Source organism: Haliaeetus albicilla, chromosome 10, assembly GCF_947461875.1.
Source record: "Haliaeetus albicilla chromosome 10, bHalAlb1.1, whole genome shotgun sequence".
NCBI classification, from domain to species: Eukaryota; Metazoa; Chordata; class Aves; order Accipitriformes; family Accipitridae; genus Haliaeetus; species Haliaeetus albicilla.
In genome coordinates this window covers 36211580-36233632 of record NC_091492.1, presented here as the reverse complement: position 1 = coordinate 36233632, position 22053 = coordinate 36211580, and the positions used below count along the sequence as shown (strand labels likewise).

At 45.7% G+C, this 22053-nt stretch overlaps 1 protein-coding gene across 18 annotated transcripts in view; it reads right to left on the bottom strand.

Annotated features, from left to right (window-relative positions):
* The window catches only part of FBRSL1 (fibrosin like 1), a 558190-nt gene that overhangs the window by 50141 nt on the left and 485996 nt on the right, over positions 1-22053 (bottom strand). For all 18 annotated transcript variants that reach the window (XM_069794958.1, XM_069794967.1, XM_069794969.1 and 15 more), the window contains one exon: positions 8198-8243. In XM_069794958.1, the coding sequence (XP_069651059.1) occupies positions 8198-8243 (46 nt within the window). The remainder of the gene's footprint in view (positions 1-8197; positions 8244-22053) is intronic.

The window sequence follows — 22053 nt, the reverse complement described above, 5'->3', positions numbered from 1 at the left end:
GGACTCATCAGCCACGTCCCTGTCCCGGGCAGAAGGCCTTGGTCTCTGGGGACGGCGGTGGGAGGAGAGGGAGAAGCAGGGGGATGCTGAGAGCATCCTCTTTTCCCAAAGTCTCGGCTGCTGGATGCTGGGGCCTTGCTGGGACTTACAGACCCCGCCAGCGTTGCACACAAAAGAGTAACCAGATCCATTTGCAATTAAACGGCACACCCTGGTCTCATTGATCACTCCCATTGATTGCCCAGAAGGAAACACAAGCCGACCTGGGGTCAGATCCAGCTCCCCCCGCCCCAGCCTCCTTACCCCCCACCGCCTTGTCAAATTACTTGTCGATCCTCAGGCTGCCCGGTTTTATGCCGCTGACCTGCACCAAGCGCAGGGTTACCGTGTCCGCGGGAGTCCCTAATGGGCTATTACACAGCAGAGGATAGCTGCCCATCGGTAACCTGTCAAACCGCTTCACCGAACCAGAAACACAGAGCACGGGGTGGAGAGCGGCACGGAAAGGAGCATCGGAGAACTTAAAAAAATAGCACGAGCCTAGGCCGGCGCACACCTCCAGCCCGGGCCAAGGGGGGCTGCAGAGGAGGAGGACTCTCCTTCGTGAGGAGCAAGCCTGATCTGCGTGGGGACGGGGTGGCCGCAGTGTGCTCCGACCTCTACCAGAGGTCCAGACACCCCCTCTCGCCCCACACCGCAGTGCTAGTCCGTACAAAGAGGGAATCAGGTTTACACCCGGTGTTTAATTTTCTCAGGAACTGAAGCTTTACAAAATCTTACATGAATAAAACATGTCTCTGAGGCATTTTAAAAGCAGAAGCGAGAAGACCCGATAGCTTTGTGGGGGTTGCAACCGCTGCTCTTAACATCACCGCCCTACGGCATCCTTCTGGGGCTGAGATACAACCTGCACCAGCATCCTGCAATCGGGGACAGCAGCTGGAAGCAGCGCTAAGACTTACTGGCTTGGCTTTTGCTACTCACGAAAACAGATAAGCAAACTATAAACAAGGAGTAAAAAGATGGTATCTTTCAAACATCCCTTAAAAGTCTAGGCAATGTAAACTACTACACGCATTTGGAAGGAATTTATTTTTTTTTCCTTTCCTTTTTTTTTCTGATTTACAGCTTGATGGTCCTTTTATCTACTTTCACACGAACCAAGAAAAGCTAGAATATGCCTACTCAATCAATACGAGTTTGTGCTGGCCCATTCAGGATATATATTATTTTGCTTTTATAGTTTATTTTAAATAAAAAGTATAATTAAAGAAAATAAACCACCCACTTCATAACATTTATACAACGAAGACTTTATTTATTTTATTTACGTTTTGGTGGGCAAGGCACAGCATGCAGTTAGCTTTCTGTGATACTTAACAAAGCCGCATTTGAAATTTAAAATCTTTAAGGAAATGAACAAATTCTGCAGAGGAAGGGCAGTTGAGCAAAGAGACTTCTTACATTACCCTAGGTAATTGTGCATATATATGTTTCTGCGTGCCTCTCTCTACTCCAAAAACATATCCATGACTTGGATGCTTTAAATCAAAAAGCAATTTCAGTCTGTAATTCTCAAATAAATAATTAAACACATTTTATCTCCTACAGTATTGCTTCTATTCATTCTAATCCCACTGACAGGAATGCAGCAACATACCCCACATCCTTAAAATAACAAAACAAAGCACAAGATACCAACCAGAAGGCCTGGAAATGTTTATAATTCAACTTTTCAACTCTCTTGGCTGCAGCCTGAAGCTACAAAGAAAGCTCTATGCTGGCTCACTTGAAGGAGACAAACCTGGAGATAGCTGTGCAAACCGCACGGCAAATGGTGCAGGCAAAACCTGCCCACTTGCACGAGGCAGCTCTAACTTTGGGAGGCATACAACACTCAATTTGTGTTGAAGTTAATAAATTATCCACTTTTGCAGTCTAACTGAGTTTTACGAACTTAACCAGACAGTGTGGTTAAGGCTAATGGTCTCTCCTACTTGTCCATCATATTTTCACAGACAGCTGCTACGGACAGGGTTGGTTATACCCTGAACTACTAATAAATACATACAACATAGCTAACAGGGGAGGCAGAGAGAACATTCCGATTCCCAAAGAGAAGGCTGAGAGCTTTCCAGAGCCTGCAAAATCAGAAAACTGCAAGAAGACTGAAAGACTGCACTTACTACGCTATTTTCTGTGTTTGGTTTTGTTTTGAAATGTGGCTAACTGGCTTAGGTGATTATCTCGGTTGCCCACACTGTTTGAAAATCAAAGTCCTCCTCTTTCTCAGGCCACTGTATAATTATAAATGTGCATATGTAAGAAGGCTAATGTACTCATCCAGGCAGTGACAAAGCAGATAGAACTTTTTGAAAAGAGGATGCTGGGATGGGGGTCGCATGCTGGATTTAGCAGTAGGGTATCCAGCATCGCCAACCCCAAGCATTTACAAATCACAAACCATCTTTAAACAAGGTTAAAACCAGTATTTGGGCTTCTTTTTGACTGCCTGCTGGCTTTGAGGCACAGAAGCATCGCGGTTCCAGGCTCTTCTCTGTAGCCAGGAAGACTAGAGTCTTGCTTAAAAAATGAAATTAAAGCTTAGATTCCTGTACAATCCTCTGAGGGCTTGAGTTTCATGAAAAACACAGAATATTGTAAGGTTGTGATAAAATCACAAGAGCTGCAACATGGGAAGTAGAGCAGCTGCAGAGCATCCTGAGCACTGTATAAATCATAGCAATGTGGTTGCTATCTAAGTAAATGCATTACTTCTTTTATTTATTATTACAGATGCTGCTGTGGAAGTTTTTGCATGCCTGTAATTATGGCGGACTCTTGTCCAAAGATTCAGCTGTAAATTATGATCCCCCTCAAGTTCACTGACTGTGCAGGTAATCACACACAAGACGGTGACCTCATCAAAATGTAACCAGAACCTGGGGATAAAACTGAGAACAAGAGCCAGGATGCATCTCCGCTTTTCCTGCATCTCAGACCCCTTTGTGGACCCCACGCAAGAAAAACTGGGAAAATTTATGGTATATCTCCTGACCTCCATTCATGTAAAACACAGCTAATTGCCTGACTGGGTGCTGTGAGACGTTTGCTCTGTGTCTATGCAGATCTTCTTGTGATGGAAAGTTCTACATCCCGGCACAGTAAGGTATAGGCCCTAAGGGAGAGGTGGACTTGATTGCAGGAGATGCTGTCCCAGTCCAGACAGGGAGTCTCTGACCCTGACAACTGGAGAGAGAGGGCCAGGGGGACAGGACCAGGGGCAGAGCAAAGCACGCAAGCGGTACGGCGAGCACAGGAGACACCGGGCTCGATTCCCCTGTCAGCGCTGAGCGACTGTTAAGCTGTGCTGCTGCAAACCTGTGCCAAGCACGTTATTTTGAGCTCAGCTGTGTTCAGGTTGTTTTCTGCTTCACCGGGCACTCACAGGTTCCTCCTGGAGAGCTGACTTGCTGCCCTCCCGTCCTGCCCCTGCCCTGCTGCCCCTCCTTTCCCCTCTCACCCCATCTCACAGTAATAACCATCAGTTTTTAACAGCATGTCCTACACTGGAGGTTTTGTAGTTCCAGCATTTAAAATGATTTAGTGTGACAGTTTAGTGTTGAATTAAAAAAAAAAAAAAAAAGAAAAAAACCAGAAGAGAAGCAGCAGAGAGAAAAAGGAGAGACAGTCCCCTTAAGGCAACAACATTATGGAGCAGTGATCTCAGAGGAACATGGGTTCTTCTCTGGTTCAGATGTGCTTGTCAGAGCTCAGTGTTGTCTCTGAACAAGAAATCTCTCTTGCTGGCCCAAGGCACAGTTTTGTGGTCAAGAGGACAGCAAATAAAGGGAGGGAACTTCAAAGAACCATAAGCTGCATTAGCCCGCTGGGGCGGGTGGCTGCGGCACATCCCATGGCTGACAATTATGACCTGCACGCCGAGAAAGCTTGCCTCCCTCTCGTCAGAGGGATAAGACACAGCCTGTGAGCTTTAGAGCTTTGAGAATGTGTACAGTTCATGATGAAAGATAGCACTTCAAAGCCCTCTGCCTAGAAACCCAGGGAGAAGTGAGAGCGGAGGGTAAGCAATCTTTTTTTCCTGGGGGGTGCACATGCGGGGGAAGGATAAGACTTATTTTCACTGTCATTTATTATTGCCATGAAAATGAAGCCTTGCACTGTTTATGGAATCTCTCATTAAAAGGATCTCTTGATAAATCGCTTGATAAACATTCATTAATTAAGTCTCTCAGCGCACTTGGCTGACAAGCGTTAGTCTTCATTTTGCAGGAGGGGGAAATCGAGGCATGGAGTTCAGTGAGCCCCCAACCAGCCCAGGGCAGAGCTGCATCCCCACCAGTCACTCCGTGCCACCAGACAGATGGATTACACTGCTCCCTCCATGTCCAGATTTTGATCCAAAGATAGGAGCAACGTACTCGGCTTCAACAAACTTCAAAGCCTTTGTCCCCCTGCTGCTGCCCAGCGTCCCCCGGGGCTGCAGGGCAGACATGGCTGTGCAGGTTTGGCTCCTCCATGGGTGTCTCCCCCGATGCCCTGGGGACTCCTGGACACCCCTTTCATCTTACAGGCAGCACCTCCACACCCACAGCCTGCCTGGGGTTACGAACAGAGACACCTTAGCTGCTGCCCAGCCTCTGCTTACTCTGTGATTGAGATTTTCCTCGTCAGGGCCCTTGACCAATGCTAAAGCCATTTGGGAAACATCTACTTTAAGACGCCCATCTCACCCTAACCCCACCAGTGGCCCTGCGTTCAAACGCTGAGGACTCAGCAGGTCTCCCGGGCTACAGCTGCAAGGTTATTGTGGTAGAAAAGGCATCACTTCTCCTGCTTTCCTTGGCATACAGCAGGTCTACAGCAAGGAGCGGTGGGAGAAAGCTCAACCACCTCCAGCCAGACCCATCAGGGAAGCCCACTGCAGGAGGGAGCCAGCAGTGAGAACGCAACACTCGAGTCCTTAAAACACAAACTATCCTACCCCCCCGCCTTAAAAATATCATCACAGCAGGCAGGCGGCGGTCCTTCCAGTGACTCAGAGGTGAATGTCCCTCTCACCTCCTCAGACCCACAACACATCTGCCCTCCTATCAATCACCGTCACTCGCTCTGCCTCATCCACCCACTTGGAGACAGAGGGATGGATTTGGCTTTTGCCTATGCCTCCCCTGCCCTGCATGGCACTTGCTCTTCAGAAAAAGCAAAGGACTGGCTGGGAGATTCCTGTGAGAAAGGAGCTGCATGAGAGAGCAAACAGACCTTTATTATTTGTTTATTGATTTATTCACCAGGAGGATGTAACACCCAGCCCTCAGCAGCAAATGCCCTTGTAACCGTGCCGCAGCGACAAGTTGGCTAAACAAATGCTTTTCTGCGTCAGAAAACAAAGACCTGTCAGCAGAGCGGATCGGGGATTCTCTGCTTTTACTTTTAATTATTATTTCCTTACACACAGGATTTAATCTCTTTTCCTGGAAGCTCAAAGTGCCCCATTCAGCCTATTTCACAGCTGTGACTACCGAGGTCACCCCGGGTCAGGACAACTCTCTCTGTCGCATAATAGCGACTGGTCCCCGAAGTGGACATCTACGCCGTGCATCTGTTGTTGCAGATGAACTGGTGTCAAAAGGAGGAGCACCGCTGCCGCCACGGCCCCGGCAGGGAGGGGGCAAAGACAAACGTTACCCAGAGAGCCCCAGACAAAAGATGCTGCTCCTCAGGCCTTTTGTGGAGCTGTGAAATATGGTCAAAGGTTACGTTTTACAGCTGTTCCAGCTTCAAATAAGCGAAACCTGTCTATCTTAATACTTAATTGCATTGCTAAGCTGCTGATAAACTAGGACGGCATAAAACAAATACGCAGGGCGAAACACATCCCCAGGGAAAGTTTGTGGGAACAGGGGGAGTTGCACCAGACAATGAATCCACTTTATTGTGTTTTAAAAGCCTGGTTACCTTCAATAAAAGTTGCAGCATGGATGCTGCAGATTTGCTAGTTAATATTTCTCCAGAAAGACCGCAAGTGTTTACAAAAGAAGGGCATAGTGCAAATGCCCACGGGAGAGGACAAGCACATGGTGCGCCACGCGTGTGCCCATCAGGAAACCGTGTTGAGCTAATCCCCTCCCCGCACAGCCACCACGGCTCCAGCCCTGGAGAACACGGCCCTTAAATCAACGCTCTTATCTCACAGAAGGAATTTCAGCGCAACGCTTTGAAAGTCACTTTCTCCCGGCCATATGGCATCACCGAGCCTGGTCGTGCCGGAGTGGCGTTTATTTGCATGTGCCAAAGACAAATCTGGCTCTTGCGTTGCGGGAGTGCTAACAGGGCGAGGGGTAGAATTCAGCGCTGTTTGGGTTTCTGCACAAAATCTCACTGAGGCAATTTTCTCTCACCTCTCAACGCAAGTGCCAAACGCTGAGGTAGCCCCCAGCAGAGCCTGCCCGCGATCGCAGCCCATGCCGGTCAGCAAGGCTCCACCGGTCAGGGCCAGGGTAAAAGAGAAGTCCGAGACAAAAATCATGATCCGAACCCAAAGCTTCCCAAAGCTGGCAATGCCTACACACACAGCGAACCAAACAGGAACAGGCTTAAGTTACAGAGATATAAACAGCAGTGAACACAAATTTCAAGACAGCAAATTCACAGGCATTCACACATTCAACTTCCTGATAAGGAGGTATTTTGAAAACTCATGTTGCTGAGCTGCTCTGTGATATGAAGGGGTGGGGGATCTCAGGCTTCAGCATGAGGAGGAGCCAACAAAGCTGCTAACACTTCAACATAAGCCTCTCCAGCAGATCTCTGTGCCATGCATTTATGCAGGATGGCAAGATTTTTGTTTTGCTGAGGCAGTGCCGTCTGGGCAATCTGGTTTGCCTTATCAGCGAGCCAAGGCTGAGAGAAGAGAAATGCTCTTCCCCACCATTTGTTTAAACTTCCCTCCTTCCCCCAGATAAAGCTGCATACTTTCATAAAAATATCTGCAAATGTAATAACATAATGGGCTTGTCATCCGTTTCCACATTTGGCACTGAAGATCTGCAAAGCTTGGAAAGAAAGAGAATTCCTAATACTTACCGCTGTTAAAGAGCCCAGCTATAAACCGGGCCTGGATCCAGGTGATGGAGCACACAAGCACCAAAACGCCTTTCCATGGCCAGCACCTACTCCTACACAACTGCAAATTATTCCTTTCTTGGCCCTCTTGAAACAATGCGAGAAGGTTACTTCATCACTTCTTATTAATGGGCCTCATCTCTCCTCTTTGGGGTATCTGCATGTCCCCAGTATTCATTATTGCTCTAAACTGATTTTATTCTGCAGCTCCATGCTGGGAACGCTGCACAACGGCCACACAACCTGAACATTCATTCAGAGCCACACCACCAGCCTCCTCACACGACAAAGCCGAACCATTCCCAGTGCCATGCTTTCCATCCTGTACCACACTTTGCCCTCTCCAAGGCTGTTCCTTCAGTATTTTTGCCCAGTATCCATCTCAGTGAGATTATCCCTGGGAACACATGAAACTAGAGCAGCCCTGTTTCACGGATGTACCGAGCCCTCAAAAGAGGGCTTGGTGTATTTAGAGATATGTCACTGTACCTCCCAGGGGGAATCTGAAACGGCGCAGTCTCTTAGCAACACCCAGCACGTATCACAGGTAACTCTCAATTAATAGTAATAGTGGGAGCTGCGAGCCACAACCCTGCAACGCGCTGAGCACCTTCCACCTCGTTTTGGAGAACCGAGACGTACAGACACAAATGCTCTGTGTGTAGTGGCAGGAGAGGGGTGTGCAAGCCTTTGTAAGGATAATACAGGTAACAGTGAAACACTGATTTGTTTAAAATAAATGAGGATTTGATTGTATTAGAGGGAAAAGCATATCCCCTAGAGTAAAGTCTGACTTCTCCTTTGTCGGTAATCCCTCTAAGACATTTGTTACAAAGCTGACTGCTAGGGAAGAAGTCATACCCCACACTGAGACAATGCAGCTCTAAATTTTAACTTAATCATCACAAGCCTGTAAAGCTGATCTTATGACAATGTGTGTGGCAAAATTAAAGGCGCTCGCAAAACTGATGTCCTGCTATTCACACGATTCGGATTCACAACTCAAACCTCTTGCTCTAAGGTAAAGAAAGCAGTTCTCCAGATCACTTACCTTTATTTCCTGCAGGGGAGAACAGCTTCTCAGAGCCTACAGAAGCCTGAAAAAGAAAGAGAAAAAGAGGGTGAGTAATACTAAAGGAGAATTTAGGAAAGCTTGCTCACAAAAACACAGCTCATAAAACAAGTCGGTTATCTGTAGACCTGCAATTACACATTGCACCTGGAGGGTGCAATGTTGTGCCATTAAAGGATAAGCATGCATCCTAAGAAGATGAAAGCAAAGCGTATACAAGTACTGTCCTGATCTCACCCAACTACATCCTCCTGTCTCGTTTATTTAGGCAGCCATGCAATGCACAGCTATTTTATCCATGATTCCTCATATAAAAACAAAACCAGTGAAACTGCTATCAAGCTGAAGGAAAAAAAAAACATTTCAAAGCCCCTCTCATTGAAAATAAGCTCGTTTCTTGCTGAACATGCAAAATGTAATTTGTGTATTGGAAACACAAGTTGCAACTGAACACATCTGTATGAAAGAGGGTGTTATTTAATATTATGCCAAATGATAGATACATGCTGCTATGCACTTAGTTGAGTATGAAATAAAACGACTTCCTCTTGGAAGAAGCCCGTCTCCTTGCAAACTGGGTTGCATTATGCTGTTTGAACTCCACGGCAATGTATTTGTGCTCCTCACAGCTCTGGGAAATAGTTAAAGAAATCCAATTAACCTAAACCTTGTAAACAGCTTCATGATAATCAGGGTCACTGGGTTACAGACAAGATGATAATGACAGACGGGGAAAAAAAGTCCATTCATCGTAAATAAAGCTTTTATGAGTTAATTTGATGGCTTCCTTCCCTCCCCCCACTGATATCAAACAGTCAACCTATTTCAGCATAAGCTTTTCCTCCTCGCTATCTGATAAAATAGCAAGTAGCCTCTACAGAATCAAAGCTGGTCTAGGAGCAGGGAGCACGATCAACATTACTACCATCTAAAAGATAGCTGAAAATATCAACGTTTTGGCACTGACTGCTGCACGAATAAAATGGGGTGAGGTACAAAGCTGAAGAGCAAAAGATATTGAAAGTGAAAAAAGCCCTTCTCCCCTGGCTCTGCTTTAAAAACAATGAATTAATTCAACACATGGCTGAACTAAGTTGATTTTCTTTTTTATTTTATTGATTTTATTCTAAGGTGCCTTGGGAGATTTGCATGATAAAAGAGCACTATGAATTGTATTACACTGTTATATATTTTAAATGACGACTCAGAAGGAAAAAAACAAATAGTAAAATGCAGGATCTGCATGAAATATAGTAAGAAGCAAGAAAGAGTGATCTATTAATGTTATTTCTGAGGAAAGTGGCACTGCAAGCACTGAATGTCTTACTTAATGCAAATGCATAAAAAAGAGAGGGAAAACGACATGAAAAATAGGTTGAGGCTGAGACACATAAGAAAGAAATTCTGAATCATGTCCACGACAAAGCTGCACGTGTAGCTGTGGCATGTATGATCGTTACACAGCTCAGCAAAAGGATCCTAAAATCTTAGGGAAAATCAGTTACCTGCACGATCCCTTCACTGCATGGATTAAAGAGAGGAAGAACCAGGATTAAACAAGGTTTTGCCTAGGCTGGTTTGCAAAGAAAGTGTAACAGCGTCACACAGCAGCAACAACAGTGGTGCATAAAACGTTTGACAGCCAACTCTGAATTTACAACCCATTGTTAAGAGGTTTTTCACTTATAATCAACACAAAGTCACCACGCATGCAGAACACATCTGCAGGCTCTGGGAATTCACCCATACTAACAGCTTACACAAAGCCAGGACCTAGCTCAGAGCAGAAGCGCTAGGACACGTGGCAGGTGGATAAATAAGATTCCCCCATTTTACAGGCAATGAAACTTCGGCATGGCTTGCACTAAAGCCCAAGCAGTAAATCGGCAGCTGAGCCACGGATCCTAAGTGCCGGTTTCTGATGCTGGGGTGCGGGGTGTGCAGCCCGTAAGAGGACCCCGTTCCCCGGCAGCCTGCTCGGGAGAGCTGCCCTTCCCCGGGGTGCCGTACAGAGCAAGCCGCCGGCTGCAAGACCCGCTCCGGCAGCAGCGGCCAACCCAGCTGGGAGAAGCTTTATGCTTCGCCTGGTCTGGAAAGTTGGGTCCCGCCGACACCGCTTTATGGCAACGACCAGCTCACTCCCCTCTGCATAATTCAGTACTGAGGATTTAATATAGACTGGCACTGTTTAATCGGGAGCTAAAGATCTTAGCGCTACAGGTCCAGACTACATAAAAACAACGTTTAAGGAAGTCAAGCAAGGAAATTCACTTTTAAGACAAAGTAACACACACGGGTTATTGCTCAGTCTTCTGCTATCAATATGTGGCACCGCCTTCAACAATAGAGTCAACATTTACAGAGCAGTGTTTTCAACATCACAGCCACAGTTTACAGACACAAACCTTCACACCTAGAGTTTACAGTAACTTTTGCTCTCACTTCTGGTGATTTCTAGCTCCAGATCTGAGCAGTTTTTGGCATGAGCACCGTTCTGAAACAGTGAATGCCTGTGCTATAGGATATTCTGCGAGCTGCTGTAAAGGCAGGAGGGAAGCTGGGGGAGGAAGAGCCTGAATACATCATTCAATTCCATCAGTCACCCTTTAAAGGAAGCATACAATAAAACCTATGTGTCTGAGGGAGCCCACTAATGAGTGAAAAAATCCAGCAAACCAACGCATCTGCTAAAACAAGTCCCCTCCCAAATTTTCTGCTGTTTCAAGCAAATAATTTGCATATGTTTAAGAAGGGATTAAAAAAAAAAAAAAAAAGTGGAATTCTTCCCTTGTGAGCAAAACCAGGCGTTTGGAGTTCTTTATGTGGAAGGGTTCAAGCCATCCCAGGAAATCACACTTTTTGATTACAAAATGAAACTAAAAATTTCCTTTTTTTCCCCTCATTGCCTCCTGCCTGTCTCCAACTGAAGGACCACCTTGGGGACAAGGGCAACTGAGGCAGCTCCATGCACCCCTCAAGTCTTTCACTGCCCCCCAAATTCCTTTTTTTGCTGCATAAGGCAGAGAGACATCCCCAGCCTAAGCTCACAGACAAAAGACACCTCTAGCCTTCCTTGTACATTTGCTGCTCCTCTCCCTCCCCCATGGAGCACCACGGCAGAGCCCAAGACGGGCATATTTTCATAAAAGCTGCTGCTTGCAAAGTCCCACCCTCGCTTCCAATAACGACCTTTGCATTTTAAGCATATCTAGCATCTGTGTCCCAAAAGTGAAACACATACAAATGATTTCAGAGAGCAGCACAGTTTCTGAAATTGCTGAAACTTTTAAGACCCAGCACCCTTTTCACGACAGGCTAAGATCTGCACCAAGCCTTGCAGGTCCCCCTTTGCGGTTTATTCAACAAAGTTAGCAATTCTCTGTCCCATTTTGATTTTCTTCTTTTCTACACCAGATCTAAAGGGGAAAATGTCTCCACCCAGCTCTGTGACAGCTTGAAACTAGGCTGAATACACTGCAGAGAAAAACAACATTTCTACCCTTTTCTGCTTTGCAAAGAGCAAGCAGAGGAGTGGTGCTCCAGTCCCTCGTCCTTCCTCCCCTTGAACCCAGCACATATAAACACTGATTCAATTTTCAGCACTAAAAGCTTAGCAAAGGCAGCTTTTTCCTCAAAATGTAAGGTGGTAACCACAAAGGATGTAGCACACCCTCTCCTCTGAAGGTGAACAGTGAGGCATAATGAAGTCCATGCCTCATTCATCCTGGTTCCCACTAACCCGTGGCAGCTGAAAGGTGTAAGAGCTCTTACAGATTAATAATTTAATGATTATATATAACAGAACAACATCATCTGACAGAGACAGCATTATAAACTATGTCAAGGCTCACAGTAATTACTTTTTTTTTCCTTTCTTTGTAGCCTATAAAATGGCTAACAGGAATAAAACTGCTCCTTATCACCAACAACAGAGGCTCTGTGGATCTTCACGCAGTCTCCTGGAACACCAAATGCCAGATCCAAGCCTGATGCTTCAGGCGCCTGATCACAAGATGTTGGGAAATTGCTAATAAGGCTGCAGTTCTGGTTCACAAGGAGCAAGAGCACGTGGTGTTAGGGACCTGGTATACACGTTTCGTAACGGGCAAAAGCCAAGCATTCCTTCCAAATTTGAGTCCAGTATGGTAGGTAGAAGGAAAAGGAGGCAGTAAAACACAGTTTAAATTTTATTTCTGGATGGCTGCCTATCTTCTAGACAGCCAAGAGCCAGTCTCAAGAGAGACTGTTTTCACGCTGTTACTGAACTTAGCACTAAAATGCTCTCAAGAAAACCCTTCTCCAGATTTTCAGACAAGAAGTGCTGGATACGCTTAGAGAAACTTTCAGCATAAAGCACGGACACTACCTGAAAATTTTGGATCAATTTTCATCCCTTTGATCTGTTTCCCCTGCTTTTACCCACCACTCTGATGCCACTTGATCGCTTGTCTAGCGGAGAATTTCAGCACGTGTCAATACTGCTTTACTAGTTTCCAGTTGATTCTGTAAGTCATTCATACCAGACCCCGTCATTCAGTAATATGAGAACAATAACTAAAACAGGAAGGTATTGTTTGGGTTGTGATTCTTCTATAGGAAATGGAAATTGATACATATGGAAAGGTGCAAGAGGAGCCTAGAAATCACACACACACACACACACACACAAAAAACCAAACTAAAATTCACCCTTAAGACCAAGAAAGCATTCAACACATTCCAGGATACAGAAGCAACCCACGGGTAACACTGCCTTCATTGTGAGGGGATGCTTCAAGGGGACCTATGGTCTCTGCAAAACCAGGATTATTTTTGGAGGGAAATCACAGCTCAATTAAGAAGATGAAAGAAAAGTTAGACCTGCAAGTCAGTCATTTCATGCACCATCACAGGAGAAAAAGCTGGAGTAAGAAGTACATGAACTAGCTTTTTGTGACACCTTCTAGGAAAATCCAGCATTGTGGTACATGGCTGGCTGGGACAGAGCACAATCAAGCTGTGTAAGGGATTAAGCAAGAGGGAACAGGATACACAGTGGACTTCTACAAATCCACACTGCATTTTGCGATTATCTCCTGACAGCAAGGACATTCACCTGTCCCCTTCCCTCCTAAGACCTTCACACAGAATTCATAGACTGGGCTTTCAAGGGGGCTCAGCAATCAGCAGCTGTCCTTGGGGCACCAACCTGACCGGAGCTGCTGGGTATGGAGCATTTCCGAAAATCCATTTAGATACTTGAATGGTGACCCGGTTGTTCTGAAAAATCCAGTTCCAGCTGATGGTCAGGATAGCTTATGAAATTCTGGCTGTTAATGTCCAATGCAAATAAGGACTAATAATAGATAATATTCCCTGAGCAAGAACGAATGCCAGACAGACCTCCAGCCTTCTAGGAACAATCCTAAAACTTCAATTGTGCCTTTAGCTACACCATAACACATCACAGTGAAACATGCAGCACAAACACCCTAACAGGCAACAGCTTATTGACATAGCAATGCCTTAAATGCCCCAGATACTTTTAGTTCAATCCTGATTCAAGGCCATCTCTGGGAGGTACAGATGAGTCTTCCATATCTTGCATGGAAGTTCACTCTACAGAAGGTCCACTAGAAACAAAAACCTTCTTGAACTGTACGTTCATCCAGCAACATACTTGCTTAGGTTCCCACCTTGCATTCATTTAGCACATGCATATTCAGTACTGCTACTGTCCTGGAAAGGGCCTTTGACAGTGCACTCCTCTCTGTCACTTTTTCTTCCAAGAACGCTTATTTCTCTCAGCAGTTTATATAACCATGACGATTTTCTGCAACAGCCCCTTTGAGAAGCTAGCACAAGTCTGGGAACAGAGAATTAAATTAGGCCATAGAGAGCCTAGAAACAGAGATCACTGGTCCCAATTCACCATTGAATTACACTGAATTTACATGATGGCAAAGGGAAAGCAAGGCAGAGTGGATGATGACTGGAAGGCACTGAAAGAAATGCTGTACAGACAGTTTGATTCAGTTAGCACAGGGCAACGAAGAGCCAAACCCATTGCTTCTCCGCAAGTTCCATGTTACAGTTTTGTTTTGGACCTTCTCTTTTGGCAACACAGTGATAAGCTTAAAATAACACCATTTTGAATCCAGAGCATGTTCCTCATAGTTTTACAACCATTTTGGGATAGATCAAACTAGTTTAGATTAAACAGCAACTGTAATTCTTGAACATATGCTGCTGCGGTCTGTTGGCTTATTGCACAGATGCGCCTCTTACCCGTGACGAAGGGTGACCTAATGCTCCGAAAGCAGCGGGATGCCTGACCTACAGCATGTCTGCTATCAGAGCCCTGGGGCACAGGCTTGCTAACTCCTTTTCCCTCTCTTCTCAAACCATCCCTCCAGCCCCTGGAGAATGGCTATAGCCCAGAGTTTTCCCCTTCCTATCCCCTCCATTAGCCATGCTTTATGATTCATCTTCCTCCGAGCGGTTGCTGTCTCCCAAAGGAAAAGATCAAACTCCCTCTCCTTCCCAGCTCAGCTCCAATAAATAAATAAATACATGCACTGAAAAAAATTTTAGTGAAGGAGGAGAAAGGAGGAAGCTGGGGAGTTCCTGGGCCTCACCAAGGCTGGTCACATAGCTGCAAAAGATCCCTCAGCTGTTTGCAGAGACACTGACCAGAAAAGAAAATTTCCAGCTGTCCCTCATTAAAACCAGCCAAAATACTTGCTTAATGTTATTGTGCCTGTGTGTCCTAATTTAAATTAAGGTGCATTTGGTCCTTATCTCAGTATCCTCCTCCCTCAAACCTCAGCTCTCAAACTGCTACCAAAACCTACCTTGATTTTACACTCCTGTCTATTTTCCATTCTAACCAGCACCGATTTCCCCTTTACTACGTGTCTGTATGCTCCACATCCTGGCTTATTCCCACCAAGCAAGTGCCAGTTACAGCTAGCGGGGAACAAAAGGAGAAAGCAGAATGTGAAGTAGACATTGCTGTTCTTTTTCTCACAGCGGATTGTTTTCACTTCTGCATTCACGGACACCGCCATCGGCATCACTTCTGGGTAGTCTGGTCTACGAATGGCATCCAGAGGACAGTCCTCTCCCTGTGTCACTGGATCAGGCTGCAGCTCTCACCGTAGGTCAGAGGCAGCAATGTGTCCATGTTAAGGGCAACTCATATATGCCCCAGTCAGTGAAAAACAATTCTCCGAGATGCACTTATAAAAGGGCTTTGTGCAATCTGTATTGAAACATATAAAAAATCAGAGATCTCCTGCCTTCTCCTGAGAGCCGATCCCCCTCCTGAACAGGCACGCTTTTCAGCCTGGACTTCCACGTTTTAAATTTTTCAATTACCCAGACATTGACTTAGGCAACCACAGAGGTGATTGCCGATTTAGCTTTTGCTACAAACGTAGGGGAAAACCTGCCTATGAGTAGGAAAGGTTGGGAACACTGTGTAACATGCTACTATAGTAGTTGGTATTATTGTCATTGCAGCTTGAAACTATCTAGCCAGACTATCTATTTGGCTGGGATATGGGTTTTTATTTGCACTAAATCAAACGGAATGGCGAGTGCTCTTTGCAGAACTACCTAGAACTTCTTATAATTCAAAGGCTGCATTGTAGGAAGAGTGATGGGGGAGAGCAGGGACTGTACTGCAAATGACAGGTGGCAGACTGTTGTTTGGTACCTACCAAATTACTCTGCTGCTCCCAGGGCTGCCTTGGCATTTCATTATCCCAACTCTCTCCTGGAAGGATGTGGACATAAATTCACACCTCATGTCCTGGTTTCCGTCAAACTGAGTAAGAGTGCAAATGCTGGCACCAACTGGGAATGCCAAGCAGGGCTTGGCACGCTAGAACAAACTCTCAGCTGTGGTCTTTGCCAGCTACCTGCATTTATCATTGTAATGGCCTGCCAGACAGGACTTGGCAACCAGCGGAGGAGGGCGGGAGGAGGAGGGCCAGGCTCTGCACTGCCAAGCAATTCATTCCTGTAGCTCCTGCCATCACTGTACCAGCAGGGCAACCTTCATTTTATTTTATCTTTTAACCAATTATGTGTCACCCAAATCCCACCTGCAGCCTCCTCCAACACAAATGGCTATAAATCACAGTTCAGAGGGTTTTGCAAGACATTTGATTTCATAAAAAGGTCACTGTCTGTCTGAGAATTGCTGCAGTTCAAAAATGTACTGAATAACAACCTGCATTGGCAGCCAGGGAAGGAACTGCTTCCATGGTCTGTTGCAAGTTGTCGGATAACATTAGAACAGTTCGGGAGGCCAACAGTGGCAGAATCATTAGGATTCAGCTGAACCAAAAAGCTGATACAAATTCAGTGGAATATCTCCTCCTTTCAATTTTTGAAGAAAACATAATCGATTCAACAAAAAAGGGAGAATTGCATGAGCACACTAGAAACATTTGACATAACCTTGAACAGGTAAGCAGAATACATGCCTGTCGTCGCTGCAGCCTGCTCCACTCTGCCTAGGTATTTCAGAGCTTAACACCACGCTTTGCTATTTCTCAGACCACTGCCATACTCTGTGGTCTCAGACCACTCAGGACGGTCTGCTGTTTAGGGGAAATGCGATCTTCTCATTTTTAATCCATATGCTGCTTACATAGTGGACCCCATATAACACTTTATGTGAACCACATCACACAGCAGACATTGGGGGACTCTCAAAAATAATTTGACACTGATGCTGTTCTGGACGCCTTTTGTGTCCATCCCTTTTTTGCAGGTGACGTGTCCTGCCAGGCAGCCCTCTGACAAACCAGTGTCAAATTCTCCGAAAAGGATCGGGCTAACTGCAATAAATACACGAGATACAGAGACGACTACGCCATCCTCCTAGCCCAGACCATGACGTATGACACACGGACATCCCTCCCACAGAAGTTCCCAGTTACAGATGCAATCCTGATGTGGCCCTTTTCTGGGCTGGGGGTTCAGGGAGCTGATCGGGAAGGCGGCTCTTGTCCACCGCTACTGGAACTTGCTGTATTACCCGCAGCAACCTCAAAGGAGTGCCTCTGCAGAAGGCTCTTTTGTTGTTGTTGTTTCTAATTCACTGCTCCAAAATATTTCTTGGCTGCATCCCAGGGCTGAAGCCTTATCTGCCCATCCCCCCGGCAGACACACAGCAGCTGTGGAGGCTTATCACGGCTGCCTGTCCACTGAGTTTACAAATTAACACCCTATCGAGGCTGCACGAGGGCTGATTAATCAGAGAGAGGCAGTCTGAGGGCCTTTATCACCGTAAGCGGCTGCTGGGAGAGAAGTCACAAATCTCTCAGGAGGCCGGAGATGCCTTACAAATGAAAGAGCAGGAGGCCGGAGAGGAGGAGGGCACAGTGGTACGGGAAGCAGATATTTTAGAGATAGTGGTGGTGGAGGTAATGGAGCAGTGGGAGGGGGTGAGCTGCAGGCAAACGCCAGTACATTATGACAGCTGAAAAAAAAAGATAATTAACAGCCTATACCTCATGATTCTAGCTTTCCCTCCCCGGGCTATAATTTAGCCTATTGCTCCTTTGCTCCAGAGGACAATAAACATTTATTATGTTAAACACATAACTGTGCTGCACAAAAGCACCGTTCTTTCCCAGGTCCACTCCTTTCACAGCTGTGCAATCCAGGAGGAGGACAGGGCTTCTGAAGTGGGCTCCCCTTTTATGCGGAAAACGACTCGGTTTGGACACAAAACACATTCCTGGCTTCAGACAAAGTTGCAGCGTGCTGGGTGCATTCATACTGAATGTGAAGGCAAATCCCAGGCAGAGACCGAGAGCTCTTAGACAGGTCCGCTGGCCCACCAGCATCTGATAGCCAGCATAAGGATGTGCCTGGGTGCGGGAGCATCGGCCGTCTGGAGCAGCTCCTGCTGCAACCGCAGAGATTGTGTGGTTCAGGCAGGCTTCACCGCCTAAGAAGTATCTCCCCGTTTTAATTCAGCAGCCTCGCTAAGAGGTTTACTGGGAAATTTTCAATCCCACCAGAATTACATGTAGGAGAGATTCTTATTACAAGATGAATATTACAGTCAGGTGAATTGTACTGGAGCAGCGCTTGCCCTGCCCCCTCTGAGCACTTTGTCCGTTGCAATAGCACAGCGATTTAGGAGATTCGCCTGTTTGAGTGGAGCGTGGTTCAAGCACTGCTCTTCCTTTACTTCAGTGCTAGTACCTGCTGCAGCCCTCCAGCTTTGTGCTTGTGCCAGGACAATGCAAATTGAAAAGCAGGGGGACTTACACTAAAGAGATTTAAAAAGTAATACATCTTTAAAGGAAACCAAATTGGGCATCTGCCTACATTTGTCAACATTAATTTGTATTTTTAAGTTTTCAAGTTTAATCCTTGCGACCAAGACACAGCTGGATTTTTCCTTTAAAGTGTAATATATACGTAAACTGAGATTCTCATGCAGCAACATGACTCCAGAAGGTAAAACTTGAAGAAAAACATTACCAACGTGAAGACATTCATAAGCAAACACTGCAACCACCTCCTGCCCTGTCCTTTCTATTAACACACCAGTAAACAATTCAACAAATAACCTCTGGATAAAAATGTCATTCACTGCAGCTTTACCACCAACAGTGCTGGACTTGTGTGTGATCTTGGGGGAATGTCCATTCCCATTTTGCCCATGGAAACTGCAGAAATACGGAAGAGGACTGCCACAGCCTTACTGAACATCTTCAGGCTAGCTCTTTTCAGACAGCACCGGAAAGCAAAATCAAACAAAAATGAATGATCATCTGCCTTCTCCTCATCTCTTGATCCCATGAGAAAACTATTTCCTGAACCACCCAGATTACGGGTCTACGAACCCTTGCAAATGCCCAAGTTTTAACAATATCCATTAGGTTAATTAGAAATGGGCAAGTAGATTCTGAATATTACTCCAGGAAAGGAACGACAGCTTTTTTATTTGAAAACTCCCTGCTGGGCTCTGTGAAGGAGACAGCTGCGGAAGGTCTTCTCATAGCTCTCCTCTGCGAACAGACACTAGATTAATTTGAGCAAGGCTGGACCACCACGCATTATATTCAGCAGACCCATAGGTAATCAAATGAAGAAGCTACAAGGCGATGATACCTCCTGTCACCCCAATCAGATAACAGCAACTCTATACATGAAGGAAACATCAAATATTCATTAGGTAAACAATACGAATGTGGTAATCCCAAAACATGGTGAAATTTTAGAAGCTGTCTCTCCAGTGTTTATCAGATTGACTCTTTTAACTTCATTATCAAGTCTGCCCATCAACCCTTCTCTCTCTCATGTCTCGTGTTTCTACACTTTAGGGAAAAAATGTCTCTGTTGGACTAGCTATTCCCTACAACTCCATTCCCGCACGTGGACACCCCCACCCACAACAGAAGGCACACCGCAGGGTGCAGTAGTATTTAAAGACCCAACAGACGGGATTAGGAACACCTAAAAAGAGGGAACCAGGACAGCATATAAATTTCCCTACAAATGGAGGCTGTGAAGGAAAAAATGTAGAAGACAGACTATGGTTCACATCTGCAAAGCATTTGGCTTCCTACCCCTCACTCATTCATGGGCAGTGAAGTGCACTCACCTACTTTTTACAGAAAAGGGGCACCAAGCATTTCTCCTGTGCTACACAGTAAGTCAAGAAAGAAGCTCTCATCGTTATACTTTGATTAAATATGGCATTAACCGACCTCCTCTTCTGTGTAAGAAGGCGGTGAAGGGGACAGTCCACCGTTTGCAGCTGACATATAATCTGTCTTCTCCAATTAGATATGCTTTGCAACAAGTGTGGTGGATCCATTTATTTCCGTACTGCAATAATGCAGATAAATCCAACTTTGGCTCCAGTCCCACTGCTTTCAAAGCTGGGGCTCCGCATTTCCAATCCTTGCCCTTATTTTTTTTCCCTTTCTGCTGCAAAATGTCACCAATTTACTTTAGCCTGGGGGCCCATTTTGAGTTTTACCGCTAATATACGAGAAATGCATTTTTCAAGCTGTTACCACTTAACTGTACTGATATCAGCCACTCAGGGGACACAATATTGTTTACACATCCTGCTCTATGGAATAAGCACGGATGCCAAAACTCTGCCTGGGTTGTGAAGGAGACGTTTACTCTCTGTTTTATGAGATTTCCTCGATTTGTGGCTGTCTCAATGGTCGTAAAAACAGCTGTAAATCAAAAGAGCACCACAAAATTGCAATAACAACTGTCGAACTCGGCTCTAAAGAGCATAACTCCCAGCAACAGAAGGTGGAAGGCTTTTTCCTGATTTAATACCAGGTGTGGGGGAGCCCTAGCAAGTCTCTGTGCAGCACTGCGTCTGCCCACAGTCACCCACACACCAGCTCAGCCAAAACCCTTTTCGGCTGCTCCCCTATCGCTTGCCCCTACCCTGCCCCACGTAGTCCCTTCCGGCCTCTTTCCTCCTTTTTTCTGGAAAACAGAAGTCTTTTTCAAATGCCTGGAGAACGCTTATACAAATAACTGCTGAATGCACAGCCCTGTTTAAAGCATTAAAATAGACAGAAAAGTCAGTCCAGTGTTCAAACACGACTGCGCTTTGAATTGTGGCTGCTTTGCAAAATGGCAATGGCTTTAGCAGATTACCTCAGCAAGAGCCCGTCGCCTTGTTGCTCGCCTACCCGAGAGAGCCCAAATTCCTGCACAGTCTCTCAGCCCAGTTTTTAGGGAGTGGAGTGAAGGAGGAGAGAGCTGGTGAGACATGAGTTATTAACAACCGTCTTCTGGGAGCTGATTCTAGCTAAAATGGTTCCAGAACAGGCAGCTCCATTTGCTCCGACAGTCTCCAGCGAGGACTGGCCAAGCAGCAGATGCACGAATTCGAAAGTTTCTGTTACTCTGTGCCACTGGCTACAGTCCAAACCAAAGAGAGAGTTTCACCCCGTGGGTAAAACAGCCTTCCTGGATTTTTCCATGCCCCATTCCAGTTGCTTTCACAAACAATCTTCTCATCCTTGTCTCCAAAAAACCTAAAAGACTCTCAGTTCCTGCATCTCACCGCCCTCCCCAATCTAAGACTAACTCGGCCAACAACAAACTCCCTTCACCACCTCCCAGCTCTTTAAGAAATCAGCTGCGGCACCGACAGCCATGCTATAAACCCTGGGCCCACGGATTTGCCTAGCCTCTTTGTGCCCTCTGTCCAAAGCACGGAAATCTTTCCTGTCCTCACCAGCCAGGTCTCTGTTTTCTTTTTCAAGTTTCCTCTTAAATCAAACTTCTTTCATGGCATTTAAATAGCCTAACTTTCTCCCTTACAGAAGGAGGTTTGTACGTGCATAAGCCAAAGTATGTGAAGAAATGGGGAGAGAAAGTTCATGGGAAGTAAGTTTTGACACTGCTCACCTCAGTTTCTTTTCTATCGTCTGCAGTAGACTAAAATACACTTGGGTTCTAGTGTGTTACTGTATCTGTGCCTGGTGGTGTGTTTTTCCAGATGCATATCCTAATTATGCTCTTCAAGTAAACGCCCCATGGAGCAAGGTAGGAGAAGAGAAAACCTCTTTACAGTCACCATCATGCTGTGATCCATTCTGGACAGGAACTCTCCCCTGCATTGAGAGGACAATTTAATTTCCATGGACCACTTGATGCAAAGGGAAAAGGATCTATATTCTTTTGTCTGAACCCCACAAAGTGTCAGCCCTTCTTTTCCCATTCTTCCAGCAGACATGTACATTCACATTCTTGAGAAAATCCCCAATAGACAGGAATGGTCTTTCACTTCCAATACATTATGCCTTCCTGCTATAATCTTTTCCTTCTTGTACAATGCC